Here is a 20,827-nt window from a genome sequence, read left to right as displayed (position 1 = left end):
AAAAATGGAATAGCATATTTAATAATTGTTTTTGTTTAAACATTGCAATAATTAAAACTTTAGACCTAGAAATAAAAAGCCATAATACCGAGATAAAGTATGTTTTTGATTAATATCCCTTACAGTTTAAATGGGGGTGAGTGGGTGAAGGCAAATAACATTTAGTAAGAATTTAAATGCTGACATATATAGTACTATTTGATATCCTATTTAGCCCAAATGTATTAAAACTCTAAAATACTATTTCATTTTCCTCTGTGATTAGTAATTTTAGATAGGATATATTAATGATTGGCCTTTCTGATGTCGTTATTGTCTTCCTATAATTTGTGTTAGGTGTTATAGTAAAGTATTGTGTGAAATTTTGAACGAAGCAAATGTAGGAAATGAGAAAGGACATCTGTGGGTTAATTTTTAAGAAAGAAAGAGAGAAAAGCAAAGCCTTAGCCTTGGCATAAAGCAATTTCTTTTTAAAAAAAAGTCTAATGCATTTTGATGAGAACTTTTTTTAGAGGCAGAGAAATGAGATTTCCTTTCCAAACTATGTCTTCTTATATTGCCTCTGAAAAAGATTCTCTACTGAAGTTTATTTGGCTCTTTGGATTCTCATTATTTCAAAAAATACAATTTTCAGATTTTGCTTCCCTCCCTCCACCTTCTTGGGATTTGTTGGTTTTTTTGTTTCTTCCTTATATTGCTTTTTTTGCAGTTATATAGCCAAGCCGAATAAACTTTCTCTTAATATATTTCAAATACATAGAGTCTGACAGCATATTGCAAACTGCTAGTTAAAACATATTAAGATTGCAATTTCATGTGTACATATTTAGTATTAAACCAGACTAAGCAATTGAGATTTATTTTTGACAAGACATGCATACATTTGCATCATGTTGTTTGCACAGGACAAGGAAATAAAATTATATATAGTCATTAATCGAATCACAACCTACATAGGTATGCAGAAGTATCAACAATAGCAAAATGAATTAGTGTAGCAAGAGTAGAAAAATAATAACAATAAAGAACCAGGGTCAGGATGCTAATAAAATTTGAGAAAGCTACATATCACCTGCATATTGGAGTAAAAGTTATAGTTTTAGCATACTTACATTCAGTTGTAAGAGATATTTTTTAAAATCACTACTATATTTACCAAGTTGCACATCATGTAGATTGATGTACTGTATCTATAGGCCATTCTTGTTTTTTAATTTTATTCTGTGGTTATATTGATAGATTGCTAATTTATGGTCACATAATTCTAAATTAAATGTGTTAAAATCATTATCTATAGCTTATATTTAGTGGGCTATAAAATATTTTCGTATCACATGGGTAGCTCAGAATTTTTTTTTAAAGGTATAAAATAGTTTGTAAAGGCTAAAATAGTTAGGTAAAGGTATAAAATAGTCTTGTAAAAGGTTGAAGAATATAATCTCTGGTTGCGTAGCATGGCTGGCTCAGGAATTCTGGGAGTTGAAGACCACAAGTCATAAAAGGGCTATTGTTCCCCATCTCTGAAAGTCTATTTTATTTTAACCATGCAAGAGCAATATGCTTCATATATTAAATCAGTCATAAATAATTCGATTTAAAACGTTTCTGTATAAAAGATGCTCACAATGTCTTATATCTTGCATGTTTCAGATAGCTGTGGCGCAGAAACTTGTAGTGTGTGGACTATCCTTATTATTTCACATGACTGTTAGCAAAACTTTCCCTGTAGAATACAACATTGATGACCAATTCAGAGCAACAGCATCTTTTCCTACAAAGATTATCTACCTATACCTGTCACTAATGGCTGCCAGGCCGAAGTATTATTTTGCATGGACTTTGGGTAAGAAGTTTGGAGGGAAGGGAGAGGGAGAATGTTCCTTTTACAAGTTTTATAACAGAATGCTGAAAGAATATGTTTAATAGAGTGCTCTCTTGTGGGCCAAGGAAGAATTACGTTCAAAGGAATTCTTTTAGAAGCACTAATTTTTTAATGGAGAATAAAGTGTTTTATTAGGTGTTTTGAGTTCAGATTTAAACATAAAAGTATGATTTGTGATAGTATGGTAGCTAAGCAGAATGTCTTAGGAAAGATTCCTCATGATATAATTCATTCTTTATTTTGATTGCTTAGGAGCCTTAATCCAGGTGTAACCCAATTATTAATGAAATAGTAAAAGTTGTATTTGTTTTGTTTAAATTTACACCAAATTGTTTTGATAATCTTAATTTATATGCCTTTAAATAGACTGCAGGAAATCTTTATATCTGACTTTGAAATCCATTTTTAAAATTTAAATCCAGTTTGTGGAAGGGCAAATGAGTCAAAGGCTTAATTTCAACACTGGTAGTAATAATGATCCTGCTGTTTTTCTTAGTTATCTGTATTTTAATTTGATATAAAAACATAGAAAGAAACAAGAAATTATGCAACTCTACAATTGGATAAACATCAATGATTATCTATTTAAAATTTTAAAGGGTATTTTCTCTTTTTAAAAATCCAGTGATCATATGAATCATATGATTTAACACTTTCAATTATCGTAACTTCTAGGAAAAGAATTCCTTTAATAGTTTTATAATTTATTTTTAATATGAAATATTGCCAACATCCTGACTGTACTGAGAAGCCTATGAAATATGTGTGTGGATTCTAATCTGGCTTCAGATTTAGGAAAAGAAACAGTTACATTGTTTTTAAATCATTCAATTTGAAATGTACTTTTTCCATAATTTGTATTATATATTGCAGAAATAGGGAGAAATTGAGTTTTGCTAGTATTTGGTGTTTAGTAATAGCTTCAACAGTAGTTGCAAAATATACTCTTTTAAAGTTCTTTGTGAAAAGCAAAGCATTTATAATATTTTTATAGCTTTCTACAATTCCTTACTTTTCCTTGCAGCAGAGGCAATTAATAATGCAGCTGGATTTGGCTTTAGAGGTTACGATAAAAATGGAGTCCCACACTGGGATTTGATTTCAAATCTACGAATTCTGCATATAGAGGTTTGTTCAAAACTGTCCAAATGGGGATAGTATTTACATAATGTGTATAGTACTACTTTGTTGCAATGTGTGTTGCCCTGATGAAATGAGCTTAATATGAGTAAGAATTTCATTATCCTTATTGCAATTTGTGTACAGGTAGTCCTTGACTTACAACAGTTTGTTTAGGGACTGTTCAAATTACAACAGCACTGAAAAAAGTGACATGACCATTTTTCACAGTTACAACCTTTGCAGCATCCCCATGATAATGTGATAAAAATCCAGATGCTTGCCAACTGACTCATATTTATGATGGTTGCAGTATTCTGGAGTCATGTGATCACCTTTTGCAATCTTCTGACAAGGAAAGTCAATGGGGAAGCCAGATTCATTTAACAACCATGATACTAACTTAACAACTGCAATGATTCGCTTAACAACTGTGGCAAGAAAATGGGTCAAAATTCACTTAACAATTGTCTCATTTAAATTTTTCAATTATGATCCTAAGTCAATGACTACCTGTATTATTTGCACTCCCATATGGGAGTCTTAATATATCTTTTAATACAGATGCTAGAAAATATAAACAAAAATATCTTATTATATTACAGTTGGGTTACTGGTTTCTCATAAGCATCTGTACACTAGTAAAATAGAGATAAACTAGATAGGCCTTTGGTTTGAGCCAATTCAGCTCTTTTACATACTTTTACATTTACATTTTAAGCTCAATTGTGATCCTCAAGTCTAGGATTACCTGTATTAAAAACAAGACCAGGAGTGTATTATACCTCCTTGTCATCAACCCACCCTTCCTTCCTTCCTTCCTTCCTTCCTTCCTTCCTTCCTTCCTTCCTTCCTTCCTTCTTCCCTCCCTCCCTCCCTCCCTCCCTTCCTGTACTACCCATTGGTTTGAGCCAATTCAGCTCTTTTACATACTTTTACATTTACATTTTAAGCTCAATTGTGATCCTCAAGTCTAGGATTACCTGTATTAAAAACAAGACCAGGAGTGTATTATACCTCCTTGTCATCAACCCACCCTTCCTTCCTTCCTTCCTTCCTTCCTTCCTTCCTTCCTTCCTTCTTCCCTCCCTCCCTCCCTCCCTCCCTTCCTGTACTACCCACAGAGGAACTCTGGGTTGTGTACAAATAGAAATAAATAATACAAATAATATTTAATAATATTTTTTCTACTCCAGTAGAGGAAGTTGACTTTTCTTCCTTTTATCTTATGAATAGAATGAGTAACATTTATATATAGAACATCTCTATATGAAGGCGTAGTTGCATTAATCTGTTCCAACGAAATTGCAGAGTTTTCTGGCACATTAAAACTGACTACATTTTGCTTTGTTTCCTTTTAAAAAAAATTGTATGGCCAATTCTCTGTGGTTTTAAATTTCACTTGCTCAACAAGAATATAAGCAAGCACCATATGTTTACTGAAATTAATGAAGAAAAGAAAATTCTCCCTTTACTATATGTGCACACTGTTACTGTTTTAGTAGGAGATATGACAAGCTGCTTCTAATCTGTTGGAGACAGATGTTATGATTAATATAAAGACTTCTCAGAAGAATTTATGCTACAGAAGACCTGTATAATCAGTGTTTTTTCCAGAATTATATGACTTGAAAATACAAATTTGCCCCTTCCAATAACAGTACATAAAAGCAAAATCTCATAGAAATCAGGTTATGTACTTCAGTACTTTAGAAGTACACTTTTCAAAATAATGTGTGGTTCATTTTCTTTTTTTTAAAGAAACATTTTTAAAATGCCTTGTGAAGATAGAAGTTATTTACAAATAAAAACTTTAAAAACTAAAATGCCTGTAGCCTCCTGAAAATATTTGATTTATTACTCTATAGTATAAAACTACCGAACCTGACCTACGTAAGTAAATTCACTTATTAATAGTCAAGATCGTGCCCTACCACCAGTTACCTTCTCTAGCCTTTATTTATTTATTTTTATTTTTATTTTTTTATTCAAAAAGTTTTACAAAAAAATTTCTCCCCCTTTCCCATAGCCCCCCTCCCCTCTCCCTTCACAAACCCCCCTCCCCCCTGACTTCCTGGAACAAACACAAGGTATAGTTAAAAATAAAATAAACATATACTAAAAAAAAATTTTTCCCCCCAAAACTATTATTCCAATTTTCCCCCTCTAACTCTGACTTCCTCCTTACATAACCAAAATCCTTCAAAAAAAAAAAATATTAACAATTAACAGTAATAAAATATATAAATCAATAAAAAGAATTAATCCTAAAGTATTTAAAACCAGCTAATACATAAAAATCCAATCCAATTCAGAAAATATCTCCCTTATAGTTTCTATAACCATATAATTTCCCCCCCAAATCTTTCTTACGTAAGACCTTTCAAAAATATTCTATTTACAATTCAATACAACACATTATATAATTTCAATACAAGAAATTACAGTATCTATTCAACTTTAGTCCTTCCTCGTCAAATTCCAATATAAATCCAAATATTTAGTCTTTTATGATAGATGTGAAAAATATAATCAACCCATTTCTTCCAGATCTTTAATCTTTCAGGAACGCTAATATTTTTGTCTGTTAATATTTCAAAAAAAACTTCTTTCCAGAATAATACTTTTATCTCTTGCCATTTTTTTTGATGCATTAGTCTCTGTCTTTCCTTCATTACTCCTTTTAAAAAGTCAATCACAATATTTCCTAATAGTTCCTTATGTCCAACAATCCACAAGTTACTGCCATATATTCCATCAATCCAGAAAGAAAACTCTTGAAAAGCATTAATCCTGTGAATTTTTCCAATTCGAGGGGCAGCCTCTTGTAACACAGATTCAGGCATTTCATCTAAACGTTTTGGAAAAAATCTCTGTACATCATTTTGTTTATTCATAACCATATCTTCATTTTTATCCGTTTTTGCTTGCGCCTCCATTCCATATTCCAAGTACTGATTACACTGGTTAATTTCCTCCAAGCTCTCATCCAAAACATCCCCATTTTTTATCAATTCGTATTTTTGAATAATTAAATACATTCTTTCTGTATAATCCTGTATAAAGTCACGAATCCATTCTTCTGAAAGAACCTCCATGGCAAAGTTCTTGCTGAGAATCCCCTTATGAAATACTTAAATAAACTAATATAATCCAACAGTCCACAGTCCAGCACAATAAGATAAAATCTCCATTCAGTTTCACTTTCTCAGCAAGTAAACGCGATTTTTCCTTTAAGTATTCACAAATAGTGTTTCCTAGCTTCTTAGTTATGCAGCTTGCTCCTTTCCACTTTACTTTGCTGTACTTTCACTTCCTCTAAAATGCCATTTTAAACAGTCAGTTAAAGCAAGGGGAAAAAAAGTTTCTCTCTTTAAAAGGTGGAAGTCAGGAAATCAAAAATACTTGCAATCCAATAATTGTTCACTCGTGCTTCTTCCATCTGCATGTAGGAATCCACAAAAAGAAATTAATAGAACAGAGGTGGACACCTTCCTCTTTTCCTGCTTTTGCAGGAGCGCACTGAATACTGGAGATTAAAGGAGGATTCAATGGGATTCAACCTTTCGGGACTTTGCATAACAAAAACAAAGCCCCTAGGGGAATCTACCACTCTCCCCCCTGCTCTTTCTCTCTCTTTCAACCAGAGGGAGAAATTGAAGCTGGGAACAGCTGTTTTTCGCTGTTTTCACCGGCTTTTACGATATCCAGTGCGGAGTGCCTTAAATTAGGCACCCAGCGAGAAAGGTGGGGCCAACCAGAAGTCCTCTAGCCTTTATTTATTGTTTTCTCAACTGTAATATTTCACCTTTCTACAGGCCAAATCCTACCTGTGGGGCTGCCCTGGAAACCATAAAGGACTGGCCCGCAGTGCCTCTGCTAGCAAAAACAGAGGACGTGGCCTTCCCAAGCTCCATTTTCACTGGCAGAGGGTTGCAGGAGGCTATCACAGCCGAAAACGGAGCTCCGGAGCCCATTTTCTCTGGCAGAGCACTCCGGCCACCACAGGCACCCCTGACATGAATGATGTTGAGCTGGCCATGCCCCCGGCCATGCCCCCGAGGTCAAACACAACCCTGATGCGGCCCTCAATGAAATTGAGTTTGACACCCGTGATATAGAGTATACAACATACTATTTGAATGTTATTGAAAAGAATGCAATACATGTTTGATTCATAGCCTGATAAAGATATAAAACATAGCCGTGTAGAGATATCTCTATAGAAATAACCTTCTCTATTATTACTGCATCCTTTCTGGAACATTTGAGAGTTCTTAGAAAGAAATAACTAAAAAAAAAATTCTCTGCCGTAATAAATCGGGACAATTTGATTTAAAATAGGAAATGTCCAGTTGCTGAAATTCTTGTTACCGAGTCCTGTTCATATTAGTAAAGCTTGTTAAAGAATACTCTATAAGAATATTGTTTTAAAAATCTGATTTAAGGTGGCTGCCAAAGACCATGAAATATTTATTTATTAATTAAATTATTATGCTGCCCATCTCACTGGGATACAGAGTTTATATTTGCTGAAATAATATAATTTTCTATTCATGTTACAGTTTTCAACAAGTTTCAAGATGTTTCTTGATAACTGGAATATACAGACAGCACTTTGGCTCAAAAGGTACATTGATTGATTGATTGATGTACATCCCATTGTAATAAAAATTACTCTCAGAAACTTATATATGCTGATAATTCAGTATTATGAAGCTGCCCCAAAGATTTCTTTGACAAAATGACAAAATTAGTAGACCAGAGGAATGCTGTCGATATAATTTACTTGGACTTCAGTAAAGCATTTGATAAAGTAGACCATAACCTACTACTAGATAAAGTAGAAAAATGTGGGTTAGACAGCACCACCACCAGATGGATTCGTAACTGGCTGACCAACCGCACTCAACGTGTAGTCCTCAACGGAACTACATCCACATGGAGGGAAGTATGCAGTGGAGTACCCCTAGGCTCTGTTTTAGGCCCAGTACTCTTCAACATCTTCATCAATGACTTGGACGAGGGGATAGATGGGGAACTCATCAAATTTGCAGATGACACCAAGCTGGCAGGAATAGCCAACACTCCAGAAGATAGGCTCAAGTTACAGAAAGATCTTGACAGACTTGAACATTGGGCGCTATCTAACAAAATGAAATTCAACAGTGAAAAAAGTAAGGTTCTACATTTAGCCCAAAAAAACAAAATGCACCAGTACCGTATATGTGGTACCTTGCTCAATAGTAGTACCTGTGAGAGGGATCTTGGAGTCCTAGTGGATAACCATTTAGATATGAGCCAGCAGTGTGCAGCAGCTGTTAAAAAGCCAACACAGTTCTGGGCTGCATAAACAGAGGATAGAATCAAGATCACGTGAAGTGTTAGTACCACTTTATAATGCCTTGGTAAGGCCACACTTGGAATATTGCATCCAGTTTTGGTCGCCACGATGTAAAAAGATGTTGAGACTCTAGAAAGAGTGCAGAGAAGAGCAACAAAGATGATTAGGGACTGGAGGATAAAACATATGAAGAACGGTTGCAGGAACTGGGTATGTCTAGTTTAACAAAAAGAAGGACTAGGGGAGACATGATAGCTGTGTTCCAATATCTTAGGGGCTGCCACAAAGAAGAGGGAGTCAGGCTGTTCACCAAAGCACCTGAGGGTAGAACAAGAAGTAATGGGTGGAAACTGGTCAAAGAAAGAAGCAACTTAGAACTAAGGAGAAATTTCCTGACAGTTAGAACAATTAATAAGTGGAACGACTTGCCTTCAGAAGTTGTGAATGCTCCAACACTGGAAATTTTTAAGAAAATGTTGGATAACCATCTGACTGAGATGGTGTAGGGTTTCCTGCCTGGGCAGGGGGTTGGACTAGAAGGCCTCCAAGGTCCCTTCCAACTCTGATGTTATGTTATGTTATGTTATGTTATTTGGGGATTATCATGTTGTTAATAATAAAGGTTTGGCCTGACTCTATTCTATTTGCTTATCCATTGTCCTTTTCCTTTGCTTCAGGAAGACTAAGGCTGGTATATAGTTATAAATCAGAGTTGAAATCTCTCAGAATCTAGGTCCCTTTGGGTGCTAGTTCCCTAATGACAAAGTTGCTAGAATGGGTGTAACAGTGTGCCATTTTCAAGAAGCACATTTTTCCAGATTCTTTCGTTTTGGAAGTTCTGCATTGGAATAATGATATTAGACCCTAAATGTATAGTAGAAATGTTTTATTTTCCTTCCAGCATTCTGCAGTTTCTTGTGCTCAAGAATCTTTTGGCGTTCAAGGAACCTTCTTAACAATGTGGGATAGATATATGGGTTTGACTGGGGCAAGTCTCTTCCCAGCAGTCTCAGCATTTCATTCTATCTTGGTCATCAGGACCACCTGACTTTCTAGGGTGGCATTTTGGCAGTGCACAAGAGACAAATGGGGATAAATTCTGAACTTTCCTTCTCATCTAGGATATTCTTTAGTCATGGTCATATAGTTTACTACTGATTGTTATTCTCTTAGTATTATATCTACATACTATTATTATTATGAGCATTAACTGGGCACAACAGTGCATTATAGGACACCAATTTCTGAACCACGGCACCTCAGATGGGCCATCTTACAGAATGTGTCCAAAATAGGAGGAAGCTGTGTTGGGTATGTTTGCTGCCCTCAGTTTTTGTAAAAATAGTGAAGGCAGGATACAAATTATATGTGTGTGTGTATGTTTGTGTGTGTGTGTGTGTGTGTGTGTGTGTGTGGCTCCTTCGGTGCTGTTCTGCATCTCTTGAGCATTCCCATGCATTGTCCCTACTCCGTGCCCCCCATCTGTGTTTTCCCAGATCCGTGCAGTACTTATTAAACAACACCATTCCCAAGCACCCACTCTTAAGCAGCATGTCTGCATATACCCACATATACTTCCCAAACCATGCAATACCTCTTGCTCACACCACATACCATTCCTGACCCACACTTCTGCACACTCCTTTGCTCCCAGCCCCACCCCACTCCGCTCCCTTTTGGCCTTGGATTTGCAAGTTTTTGATAGCCTCCACACTGACTTTCTCCCTGCAAAGCTTCCCACAAGCACAGTAAATGGAGAAGGGGGAAGGAATTGGAAGGAGGGAGGGAGGGAGGAAGGAAAGAAGGAAGGAAGGAAGATTGATTTCTGATGCTCCTTATCAGCTTCTTACAAAGAAACTCAATGGGAAAGTTGGCAGGAAGTAAATAGTTGTTTCCAGTCCCAATGCTTTTTTGCCCACTCGTGGTCATTCTGTTTCTCTGTTTAGATGAGCAAATATTTCCGAAAAGATGACACATTGGGGCATGGATTGTCTAGTTAACTTTAAATATTTCCAATAATTTTTATTTTATGGAAAAAATAACTTCTTAAAAGTGGTTTTACAACCTGAATGATAGCTCAGTCTGTTTTCATAATAATTTGTAAATTTGGTAGGATTGATTGTCTTGCATGCTGCTTGGAACTTTCAAGGATTTTTTTAAAATGTTATTTCTGGCAGGCCTTGGTATTGCAAAAAATGCACTTCTTGCCTTTCTACATAATGCGTATCTTTTTTTTTTTTTTTACTTTCAGGGTATGCTATGAACGAGCCTCTTTCAGTCCAACAATACAAACTTTTATCTTATCAGCCATTTGGCACGGGGTATATCCTGGATATTATTTAACTTTCTTAACAGGGGTACTAATGACACTTGCAGCACGAACAGTAAGTATCCCTTATATATCAGTTAAGATATAGTCGTGCTCTTTTTTTTTTAATTAGCTGTATGAATTACTTACAAAACTTACTTAGTATTTATTTTTAAAATTTTAGATTAGTTTTTTATAAAAACAATTGCTTTATAATAAAAAGACTTTTGAAAATCATTAAATTGCTTTAAGGCATTACAGGTAGTCCTGGACCTATGACAACAATTGAGCCCAAAATTTCTGTTGTTAAGTGAGATATTTGTTAAGTGAATTATGCCCCATTTTACGACCTTTCTTTCTACAGTTGTTAAGTGAATCACTACAGATGATAAGTTAGTAATACAACTGTTAAGTGGATCTGGCTTCCCTATTACTTTGCATGTCGAAATGTTGTAAAAGATCATAACATGATCTTGAGACACAGCAGCAGTCATAAGTTTGAGTCAGTTGCCAAGCATTTGGATTTTGATCACATGATCATGAGGATGCTACAAAGATCATAAGGGTGAAAAACAGTTCACAAGACACTTTTTTTCAGGGATGTTATAACTCTGAACGGTCCCTAAATGAACTGTTGTAAATTGTGGACTACTTGTATTTGATTATTTACAGATTCACTTTATATGGCTGTCACAGATGTAGCCCTAGCAGTTAACATCAAGTTAAACAAAGATATCAAATGAACTAACAACAGTTTGTGCATCTATCTGATTAATTTCTTAACAATGAGTTCATGCCTCCGGGCAAAAGAAAAAAAATATTAAATATCTTATGCATAGACGAGTAAGATTGGGACTGTGGATTTTGAATATGCCTGTCCTGTGGAATAGCTTCTCATAATGACAGAGAAGAGACTGTTTGAAAATATGATGATAATAATAAATAAACAATTTCCCAACCAAATTTCTTATACTTTCAACCAAGTTTCAACTTTTCATAGGTGTTTATTGGTCTGTATGTTTTACTTTGTTTCTGCATTATTTTATTTAAAAAAAGTCCATCTACAAATGGTAACACATACTTTAAGCATACTTGTTTAAGAAATTATTTTTCTTAAGTATTAGTTCTCAAACCCCATATTTAAAAGGTATTGTAATTTTTTTTGAGCTGAAAATGCAGCACAAATTTCAGAGAAGTATAAAATCTCAAGATTAGTCACATTTTAATCCTCATATTGTACAAGAAGGATCTATCAGGTCACTTTGTATTGAAATTTACAAAAGGGGTGTCTCTCAAGTAACCAATTGAGGTAATGTCTATTTTTTTATTTAGCTGCCTTTAGATCAGGGGTAAAATGCTACCAGTTTGGACCAGTTCAGGTGAACTGGTAGCGGATATTGGGGCTGGTTTGCTGAACCGGTAATAACTGCTGGCTGGCCACGCCCCTGAACCAGTCCATGACCTGCAATCCTGCCATGCTTTCCTGTCTTCCACACTGCCTTCCCAGCATCCCCATGGCCAGCTTGCGAAGGCAAGCAAGCAGAAGGCCACGTGGAAGGCAGGCAAGCATGGCAGGACAGCAGGGAAGGGAGCTAGCAGCCTACTCCCTTCCCCTCAGCCCTACCATGCTTGCCTGCCTGCCTTCCATGCTGCCTTTCCCCCACGCTGCTTGCCTTCCGAGGTCAGCATCCAGCCTGGCCTGGCCAGTGGGCGGCCATTGGTGGAAATGCAGATGCTGAATTGGGGCTGAGAGGGGCAGTGGCAGTGCTCTGGTAGGGCAAGCAGATATCCCTCGGCTGCTACACATGTGCCTGGCCCGTTTCTGCAAAGGCAGAGTCCCCTTCCTGCAGGGCGATCCATAGAGGGGAGGGGGATGCTGCAGAAAAGGCCGCCTTCTACCCAGGCCCATGTGCTTCCTGTGCTCGCTCCACAGGGCTTCAGGAAGGCATGCTGGCCGCGGAGGTCCTGTGGCTGTTGCACATGCACACATGTATGTGTTGTGCCGCTGCTGTTTGCTTTCTTCCTTCTCCCACTGCGAAGTGAAAGCAAATGGCGACAGGGTTGCTTCGGAGGGTAGGAGGATGTGTGCACACTGTGCAGCCAGGCAGTGAGGGAGACTGGCAGCTGTGGCAGCCCCTTCCAAGCGCAGTGCATGGAGGTGGAGGCGGGCAAGGTGGCTGCAGTGTGCCTGTTGCTGCAGAGGCACTGCAATCACTCAGCCAGGAGGGCCTTGGCGGGGGCTGCATTGGCCTCTCTGCCTGTGCCATGTCCCGCTCCAGCCACACAACTATAAGTGTGGTGACCTGGTCTTTGGCAAAATTAAGGGTTACCCGCACTGGCCCGGCCATGTAAGTGCCGCTGCCCAGGCCGAAGGGAAAGCCCCACGGGTGGCGTGGTTGGGTCTGGCCATCTCCCCACGTGTTTAAGAAGTGGAGCGCAATTTTGCTACAAGAAGCCTACAGCCGCTGCATCTTTCGGCACAAGAAGAGTCTCCAGGCGCAACGAAAAAAAGAGGCTACGGCTGCAGGCATCTCGCGACAGGGGCAAATAGAGTTTCAGAATAGAAAATAGAAATTTAAAAAATTTTGCTACCGGGTTCTCTGGGCATGGCTTGGTGAGGAGGTGGTCATGTGACTGAGTGGGCGTGGCTGTGAGTGACATCAAGTTGGTCATGCCAACTCAGTCACAGGAAACCCCCCCCCAGCCACGCCCACAGAACTGGTAGGGAAAATCTTTAGATTTCACCACTGCTTAGATATAGTTTTTTCTAAGACCTATATAGATATTACCTGTTCTATAAAAATGTTTGTTTACTAATTAAACACCTCTCTCTTTAAATTTAGATTAGAAAGAACATTAGAAATTATTTTCTTGATTCTCCAGCCATTAAATTATGTTATGATATCATGACATGGATCACAACTCAAATAGCAATAAGTTACACAGTTGTGCCATTTGTACTTCTCTCTATAAAACCCTCCTACATATTTTACAGGTAAGCTGATCCTTTATCCTTTTTAAAAATGCCACTTTAAATAGAAAGGAAGTTATTTACATGTGCTGACAGTTGAGAAAGCAATACTGTAATCCATTTTTCAATTTCATATGGCTAGAATGTTATGTGATGTTTGGTGCCTGATTGAGATTTAGGAAATTAACACAGAATCACAGATTTCCTTTAAATAAAATGACTGCACAAAGAAAATGTTTTGTTCATCATGGTAGCGGAAGACACTGGAGAAACAGAAAAAACACTAGAGGAATAAGTACTTTCAAAAAGTATAAGGAATTTCCAGTCAGCAAATTCAGTCCTGTCAGCCACATATTTTCCCACTGTTCCATTTGTATATTTTAACCACATGATAGTGTTTTTGGCATTAGAAAATGGCCAGGCTTTCTCAGTATGGGAAAATTGACAGGGGAGAAGGATAATAAGCTCTTTTTATTTCTACAATCTGAAATAGCCAAAAAATCTCATATATTCACACACATACACACAAGTAGGCTGCATTGTACTGCTGGTTTTCTGACAAGTAGATAAATATAGAAATGTTGAAACATTATCATATAATGATCAAAACTCTTTATTCTTGTCTTTTTGCTTAGTTCCTGGTATTTCTCCCTCCATATTGCCTGCATTTTAGTGCTGATGTTTCCAATGACAAGAACTCAAAAAGGGAATAAAGAGCAAGAAAGCATCCAGCTTTCATGGTCCAAACAGCAAGAAGAAGGAAAAGAAAAAAGAATTACGGGACATAATAGTTATTCTGTGGCAAATAGCTTCAATCAAAGAAGAGACATCACATCCAGAAATACAGCAACAAAACAATGATTACAGATGCTATAGATGCTATATTTTATATTTTCAAGACCATTTATAGCACCTTTTAAAAGGGGTTTGTATTTGTCTGAAAAAATGGTTAGAAAAGAATGCTATATCTCTAGGGAATATACTAGTAAGATGAAAGCAAAGCTAATTAACCACACCTATGGATCATGCCTTATATGGAAATACTACAATTATTCCAGTGGGCACTCAGGACCAACAGCGTATGTCATCGGCGTGCCCCTATGCTGAATGTACATTGTAAATCCCTAGGCACTATGGGGGTGGGAAACCGTTGTGTCAATCTGGAATACCAGAAGGAAAAAATCTTGCATTGCCTTAAACCCTCTATCTACTGAAAAGTAATGTTTCTAAATAGTATTTTCATGTTTAGTATAATATATTTAAAGTATAATTGAAAAGTAAGCTTTGGATTCTGAGGGACAAAACAAGAAATGGAAGCAGAAAACCCCACTGCCTGAAGTCAAAAGAAGAAGGAACTGCAATAAGCACCTCACTATCTGAAGGGTTTTCGTAGTATATCAGGTTTGTACAGTAGAGAATGGAAAGCATTGCTAATGCTAAATTATAGTTGGTTTCTATGATTAAAAACAGTGGTGAAAGGAAAGTCCTCTGAAAACTTAAAAAATATATATATGAAAAATCATCCTTTCTAGAGCCAAATGTTTTAATTTAATTTAGCTCTTTAGGATGAGTAAGCTTTGCAGCAACCTTCACAAAATGTGCACGGAATTCCTATTAAAGCTGCAACTTTCGAATAACAATTATCCTTCTAAAATCCTATAGAAATCATTTCACCCGGGGGGGGGGCACTAGTAAGGTGGATCAGATATAGAATTAGTGTGAAAAGGTGCTTAAGATGGCCACTTATGGTTATAATTCAGTTTATATTAAACAAAAAGTGAAATTGTTAAATTGGTACTGTCTAGTTGAACACCATAAACTCTGTAACACCAGAATACCTGTGATTTAAAAAAAAATTAAAGTGGGATGTAATATATGGGAACCATAGTGTAATATTTGATAAAATTTTCCCAACCAGTTCTTTTGTTTCATAATTTTACCTTGAAAATATATCAAGGGAATTGATAAATTATTAATTGCTTTCTGTTGAAAATTTACAATTGGTAAAGAAATGATGTGCTAAAGGGCTATAACTTTCGTTTGCTTGCTTGTTTATCTGTTAGATTTTTTACTGAATGGAAAAGATGTTATCTTTAAAATACACAGAAAGTGACTCATGGTAAGAAATGAAAAATGGCATTTTGTTATTATTAAAATAAGCTGATTTTTCATTCCTACTTTGTTTTAAAACCTAAATGTTATATACCACATGTCCAAATATTTAATGAATCCACAAAGAGAGAAATAGATCCTGGCTATTGTCAGGAACCTTGGAAAGAAATGATAGAGACATTTCAGGAGAAATGTTATGTTATCGTAAATTTGATCTTCCAATCTGTTTTTCAATGACAAATAAGAGTAGGCTATATTTCTTGTTTGGGGTGTTTATTCTGTTCCGAAATCTTCCTTCTAGAGAGAACTACAGACAGATGTGATTTGTGGAAGGAAACAAATGATGCAAATTAATAATTTCCCTAGCAAATGGAGTGTTCATTTGGAGAGTAGGTAATTGAATATTAAAGAGGGCTTTCAAGTTGGTGAAAATAAACTTTATCATTAGGAGAAATAGGCTCGCTGTATCTCCTGATGTAAACACAAAAACTCTTTTAGTTTATTGCAGAACATAATGGAGCAACATGCAAATAGGTTTATGATGGTTTTATTTGTGCCAAATTACTTTTCCCTCCCCCCCCCCAATTCAGATATATAATGGAAGCTCCAGCTGAATATACGAAGTCTTCTTTATGCAGAAATCAGCACCATATGAGCATCAGGAAGAAACTATGTTGGGTACATGCAATGAAGCTGGATAATATAGCCTACAGTGATACCTTGCTATAACTACTTTCTATAATGGCTGCACATGGCTGCCCAGTTGTTCACTTAATATTATATTAAAGATATCTGTGGCTATTCATGGTAAAGAGGAAGATATAAATATATTTTGGTGCATTCTCTACAATGGTATATATCTGTTATCTGTATAAAAAATGTCAACATCAGTAGAGGTAGTTCCTATTTACTGAAGACTAGTTTTCCCTATCTACAGCCTTGTTCAATGCTATTTCAAGAAAAGCTACTTCTTAGATACAGATGAATAGCATCTTTCTCTCTTCCTCTCCCTCCCTCCCTCCTTCCTTCTCTCTCACACAATTACTCAGTTTCAGAATTTACAAGAAAACTCACTTCCGGTGTATGAAAAAGCAGCTATTTATTTTACTCATAGAAATCAGTGGAAACCACTGAAAACTTGAAAAACCTGCTTTGTCCACTTTTTACCTACTCCTGTGTGTCTAGTCATATTTGATCTTTTGGGAATGAATAACAAGTTCCAAGGGATAGTGAAGATGAAGGATCAAGAGTTCTTTTCATTTTCTGGCTTATCTGTTAATAAACGAAAGTAAGGCCAAGCTTGCTATTGCAAAGCAGCCTCAAAGACCTGAAAAGGAAACATGAAATCCATTCTGTAGTTTGAAGTTTCCCCTGTCAATTGACTATAACGTTAGTATTTGGATTCATGAAATGTATGAGCTTCGTACTTGTATAATATTTACATTAACAGATTTGCAAAATATGCTCTGTACTCTTTAACATCCTCTTATCAGAGTACAAATTCTTTCATCTGGCACAAACAATTGAACTCACTTATTAACTTAATTATTTATAACTTTGTGCATAGTTACATGGAAGCAGATAATTGAATATAATCTGATTTATTTCAGAATAAATAGACAACCCCTCCCCCCGTTTTATTTCTTCCTCTGTGATAGATGATGAACGTAATTAAACTTTCTTACGGTCATAGACCAGCAAAAAACACAGTTATACTGAACTTTCTGGAAATATAGTTACAATATATCCAATCAGTACCGAGGATCTTAATCCAACTTAAAGTTGTAACAAGCAAAGTTATGGGATGAAATGACACTAATTTATTTTGTAGGTTTGAAACCAGGGAGTAGAAGACAAAAAACAGGGTTTTTTTTTAGTTTTTAAGTTAATTCCAAAAAGAGAGTTCTTTGTAAATGAAGTGAACTTGACATGCTTCACAGTAAATGCTCTCATTCCTGAAGAAACTGACAAAAATAAGATTTTGTAAGTTTTGACACCTTTTAGAAAGCTGATATTTGCAAGTTCCTTGTAAGGTATTAGTTATTTTCCCAAAAGATATTTATTTTTCATTGTTTATTATTTGAGTACGAGTAGTCCTCGATATAGAACAGTTTGTTTAGTGACTGATCACAATTACAATGGCACTGAAAAAAGCGACTCATGACTGTTTTTCACACTTACGACAGTTGCAGCATCCCCTGTGGTCACATGATCAAAATTTGGATGTTTGGCAACCGGTTCATATTTATGATGATGGCAGTGTCCGGGGTCATGTGCTCCCCTTTTGCAACTTTCTGACAAGCCAAGTCAATGGGGAAACCAGATTCACTTAACTGGGTTACTAAGTTAACAACTACAATGATTCCCTTAACAATTGTGGCAAGAAAAGTCATAAAATGGATCAAAACTCAATGTCTTGCATAGCAACATAAATTTTGGGCTCAGTTGTGGTCGTAAGTCAAGGACTACCTGTATTTGAGTTTTTATCCTTGCCCACAAGGAAATTTCCAGACTTACATTTTGGAAACTATTATTATTAGAGCTATGCAAAGCACTAGCACTACAGAATATAATAATTATTATGGAACACCTTTTGCTGGTGCGTCAGAGGAGCTGTATCCTTTACAAAGTTCACGGGGCTGCTTTGAAAACTGTGGGGGGGGGGGGAAAGAGACAGACAAAGCACATCCACTGGGACCCCCAAGGATGTGGCTGCTTCAGTACTATATACAGTACTTCCAACAGAGGTGCTTTATTTGCACAAACGTGCTTTGAAGTCAGTAGTTTAAATGCTCAACCTTAACTATAGCATAAAGTGTTTTACATAAACTGGGAGATCAGCCTATGAAAACCCTCTCTTAGTTCCTTGAGGTTCTACCACCAAATTCTGTGGCATAATGACAGATACTCAGCACTGCAGCTTTTGAAAATACAGAGCAGAAACAAAAGGACTCTGGGATGCAAATTTCTTCAAACCCACAAACCCAAAATCACATTATAAAAATGTGCCCGTTTTGCAATTAAAAATTAATAACATGACTTTGTTAGAGGATATTAGATGGAAATAACATTTCTGCCCCGAAAAGGTCTTCCAGTTAAAAGACTCCAATGCAGAGAAATATCTAACCCTTGACTTTAGAAAAAGATCACTACGGATACTGGTTCACTCAGTGTTGTTCTACATACACATTAGAACAACCTCCTGTGTGAAAAGAAAAATTAAAATGAGAATTTTGCAAGGCAAAACATTTTATTTTTTAAACCAAAGTTCAATTTTGAAATATATTTGTATCTTCCCACAGTAATTCCTATGTGTCCTGAAAACCTCTGCTAGGAAACCAATCTAAAAGGCCTCGGACGTGGAGTAGCAAGCATGAAAGTTCTGGGTGTGCAGATTTTCATAAACCGGGATATTTGTAGTAATTGTAATAATTATTTTTCTATAGTATGTAATTTCCATTCTGGGCCAACTTGAAAATACTGGAAACTTGTATTGCCCTTTGTCTTTAACAGGTTTCAATCTTATTGTCACACCAGTTTTCTTCTTTCTTTTTTAAAATATTTTTTTTTTGGCATTGATTCAAGTTGAGTCCCTGGGATCATTGTCTAGTTCACTATAGCAATTTGATGGGCAGCTCCACTCATTTTGGCTTTTCTGTTTCCATTGCACATACTGTCTCTTTATAGTGTAAAATCTGTCTCTTTATGGCAGAAGTCTCAAACATTGCTTAGAACAGTGCATATCATAATTGCATCTGAACTCATCAGGCTTTGTAAGAGAACCGATTCACTACATTTGTTTTTCTTTTCAGTTTTGTCCTGCTATATATACTTTCATGTCCTTTTGCTTTTCATTATTATTGATTCTGTCTAGTTTTCTGTTACCTATGATCTTAACAATGGCAAAAAGATACAGAGTAGTATATAAAAATACTATTGAAACCAAACCTCAAATATGTTTGCTAGCTCTACAAAAATATTCTACATGTACTGAATGGAAACCAGCAACACCATGGACATAACACAGTCACTAAAGTTAATATAAATGTTAATCAGTGCAAAAATATGATTGTGGAATTCAGTTCACATTTGGATACAGATTAAGGGATTTTTCTTAGTTGAATGTGGAAACAGTTATGTATTTTTCCTCTCCAGTATCTGCTTTTTAAGAGGAAAATATGCTTCAGAAGTGGATAGTTGCAGTATTTCCTCAAATTGCCTTCCCCAATTCAAAGTATAAAGACCTTATTCATTTTTATTATTCCAATCTCTCTATATTTTTAAAAAATTGTTATTTTTGAACAGATCCATACAATTAGGTCTTGGTGTATGGTAATTTAAGATACCACTGTTAGTTTACACTGTGATGTGATATTTTAATAATTACTTATTTCTAGTTCTGTCTTGGAGATGCTACAATTATGTAGCATACTGCTATGTTTTAAAGGTGTTTTTAACTTACCTATAAATGTTTTTCTAATTTGCAAATTTCAAATCTGATTAAACAATAGCAAAAAAGGTCTTGTTTTCTCTATATCATAATTGTTAATTGTTAGTTTAAATATAATGCCTTACAAATAAGCTGCAATGTCTAATTGATAAGCCACTAGAAAATAGCAAGAAATCTTTTGATTTCTATATTGCAGAAATACAGGTGACCTTTGCAGCATCCCCATGATGATGTGATCAAAATTCAGTCATAGGTCGAAGACTCTCTCTTTATAATGAATGGTGCCCCCAAAATAAAAATTTTGCAATGTGATTTCCATAAAAATCGTTGTGAAATACAAATTTATAATTGACACGGGATCTAATAAATAATAAATTAGTCTGGTTCCAACTGAGACACCAAATATATAGTTCTAAGTATTATATTCTGATCTGTGGATGAAAAAGAATAGATTGTGAAAAAGATTAGCATTTAAGCCTGATGGGGTTTCCATACAAATTGTTCAAATTTAATGGTCCCTTTCCAGAATAATCCAAATGGGAAGGTGTAATATTATGCTTGATAATAGTAAATAACAAAGCTGCACGACAGATACTTAAGATGCTTCAGTGAAATCATTAAAAAAAATAGGGTTGAAAACT

General features: G+C 35.9%; 1 protein-coding gene across 4 annotated transcripts in view; it reads left to right on the top strand.

Moving 5' to 3' along the window:
• Positions 1-20,346, top strand: part of MBOAT2 (membrane bound O-acyltransferase domain containing 2) — a 110,282-nt gene extending 89,936 nt beyond the window's left edge. For all 4 annotated transcript variants that reach the window (XM_058178122.1, XM_058178144.1, XM_058178135.1 and 1 more), the window contains 6 exons: positions 1,651-1,843; positions 2,907-3,010; positions 7,567-7,631; positions 10,597-10,729; positions 13,497-13,648; positions 14,260-20,346. In XM_058178122.1, the coding sequence (XP_058034105.1) occupies positions 1,651-1,843; positions 2,907-3,010; positions 7,567-7,631; positions 10,597-10,729; positions 13,497-13,648; positions 14,260-14,485 (873 nt within the window). In that variant the 3' untranslated portion in view covers positions 14,486-20,346. The remainder of the gene's footprint in view (positions 1-1,650; positions 1,844-2,906; positions 3,011-7,566; positions 7,632-10,596; positions 10,730-13,496; positions 13,649-14,259) is intronic.
• Positions 20,347-20,827: the final 481 nt, after the last annotated feature.

This window comes from Ahaetulla prasina, chromosome 1 (genome assembly GCF_028640845.1).
Source record: "Ahaetulla prasina isolate Xishuangbanna chromosome 1, ASM2864084v1, whole genome shotgun sequence".
In the NCBI taxonomy this organism is placed as follows: Eukaryota; Metazoa; Chordata; class Lepidosauria; order Squamata; family Colubridae; genus Ahaetulla; species Ahaetulla prasina.
Note: the sequence above shows the minus strand (reverse complement) of the source record. Positions and strands in the feature narration are given on the sequence as shown.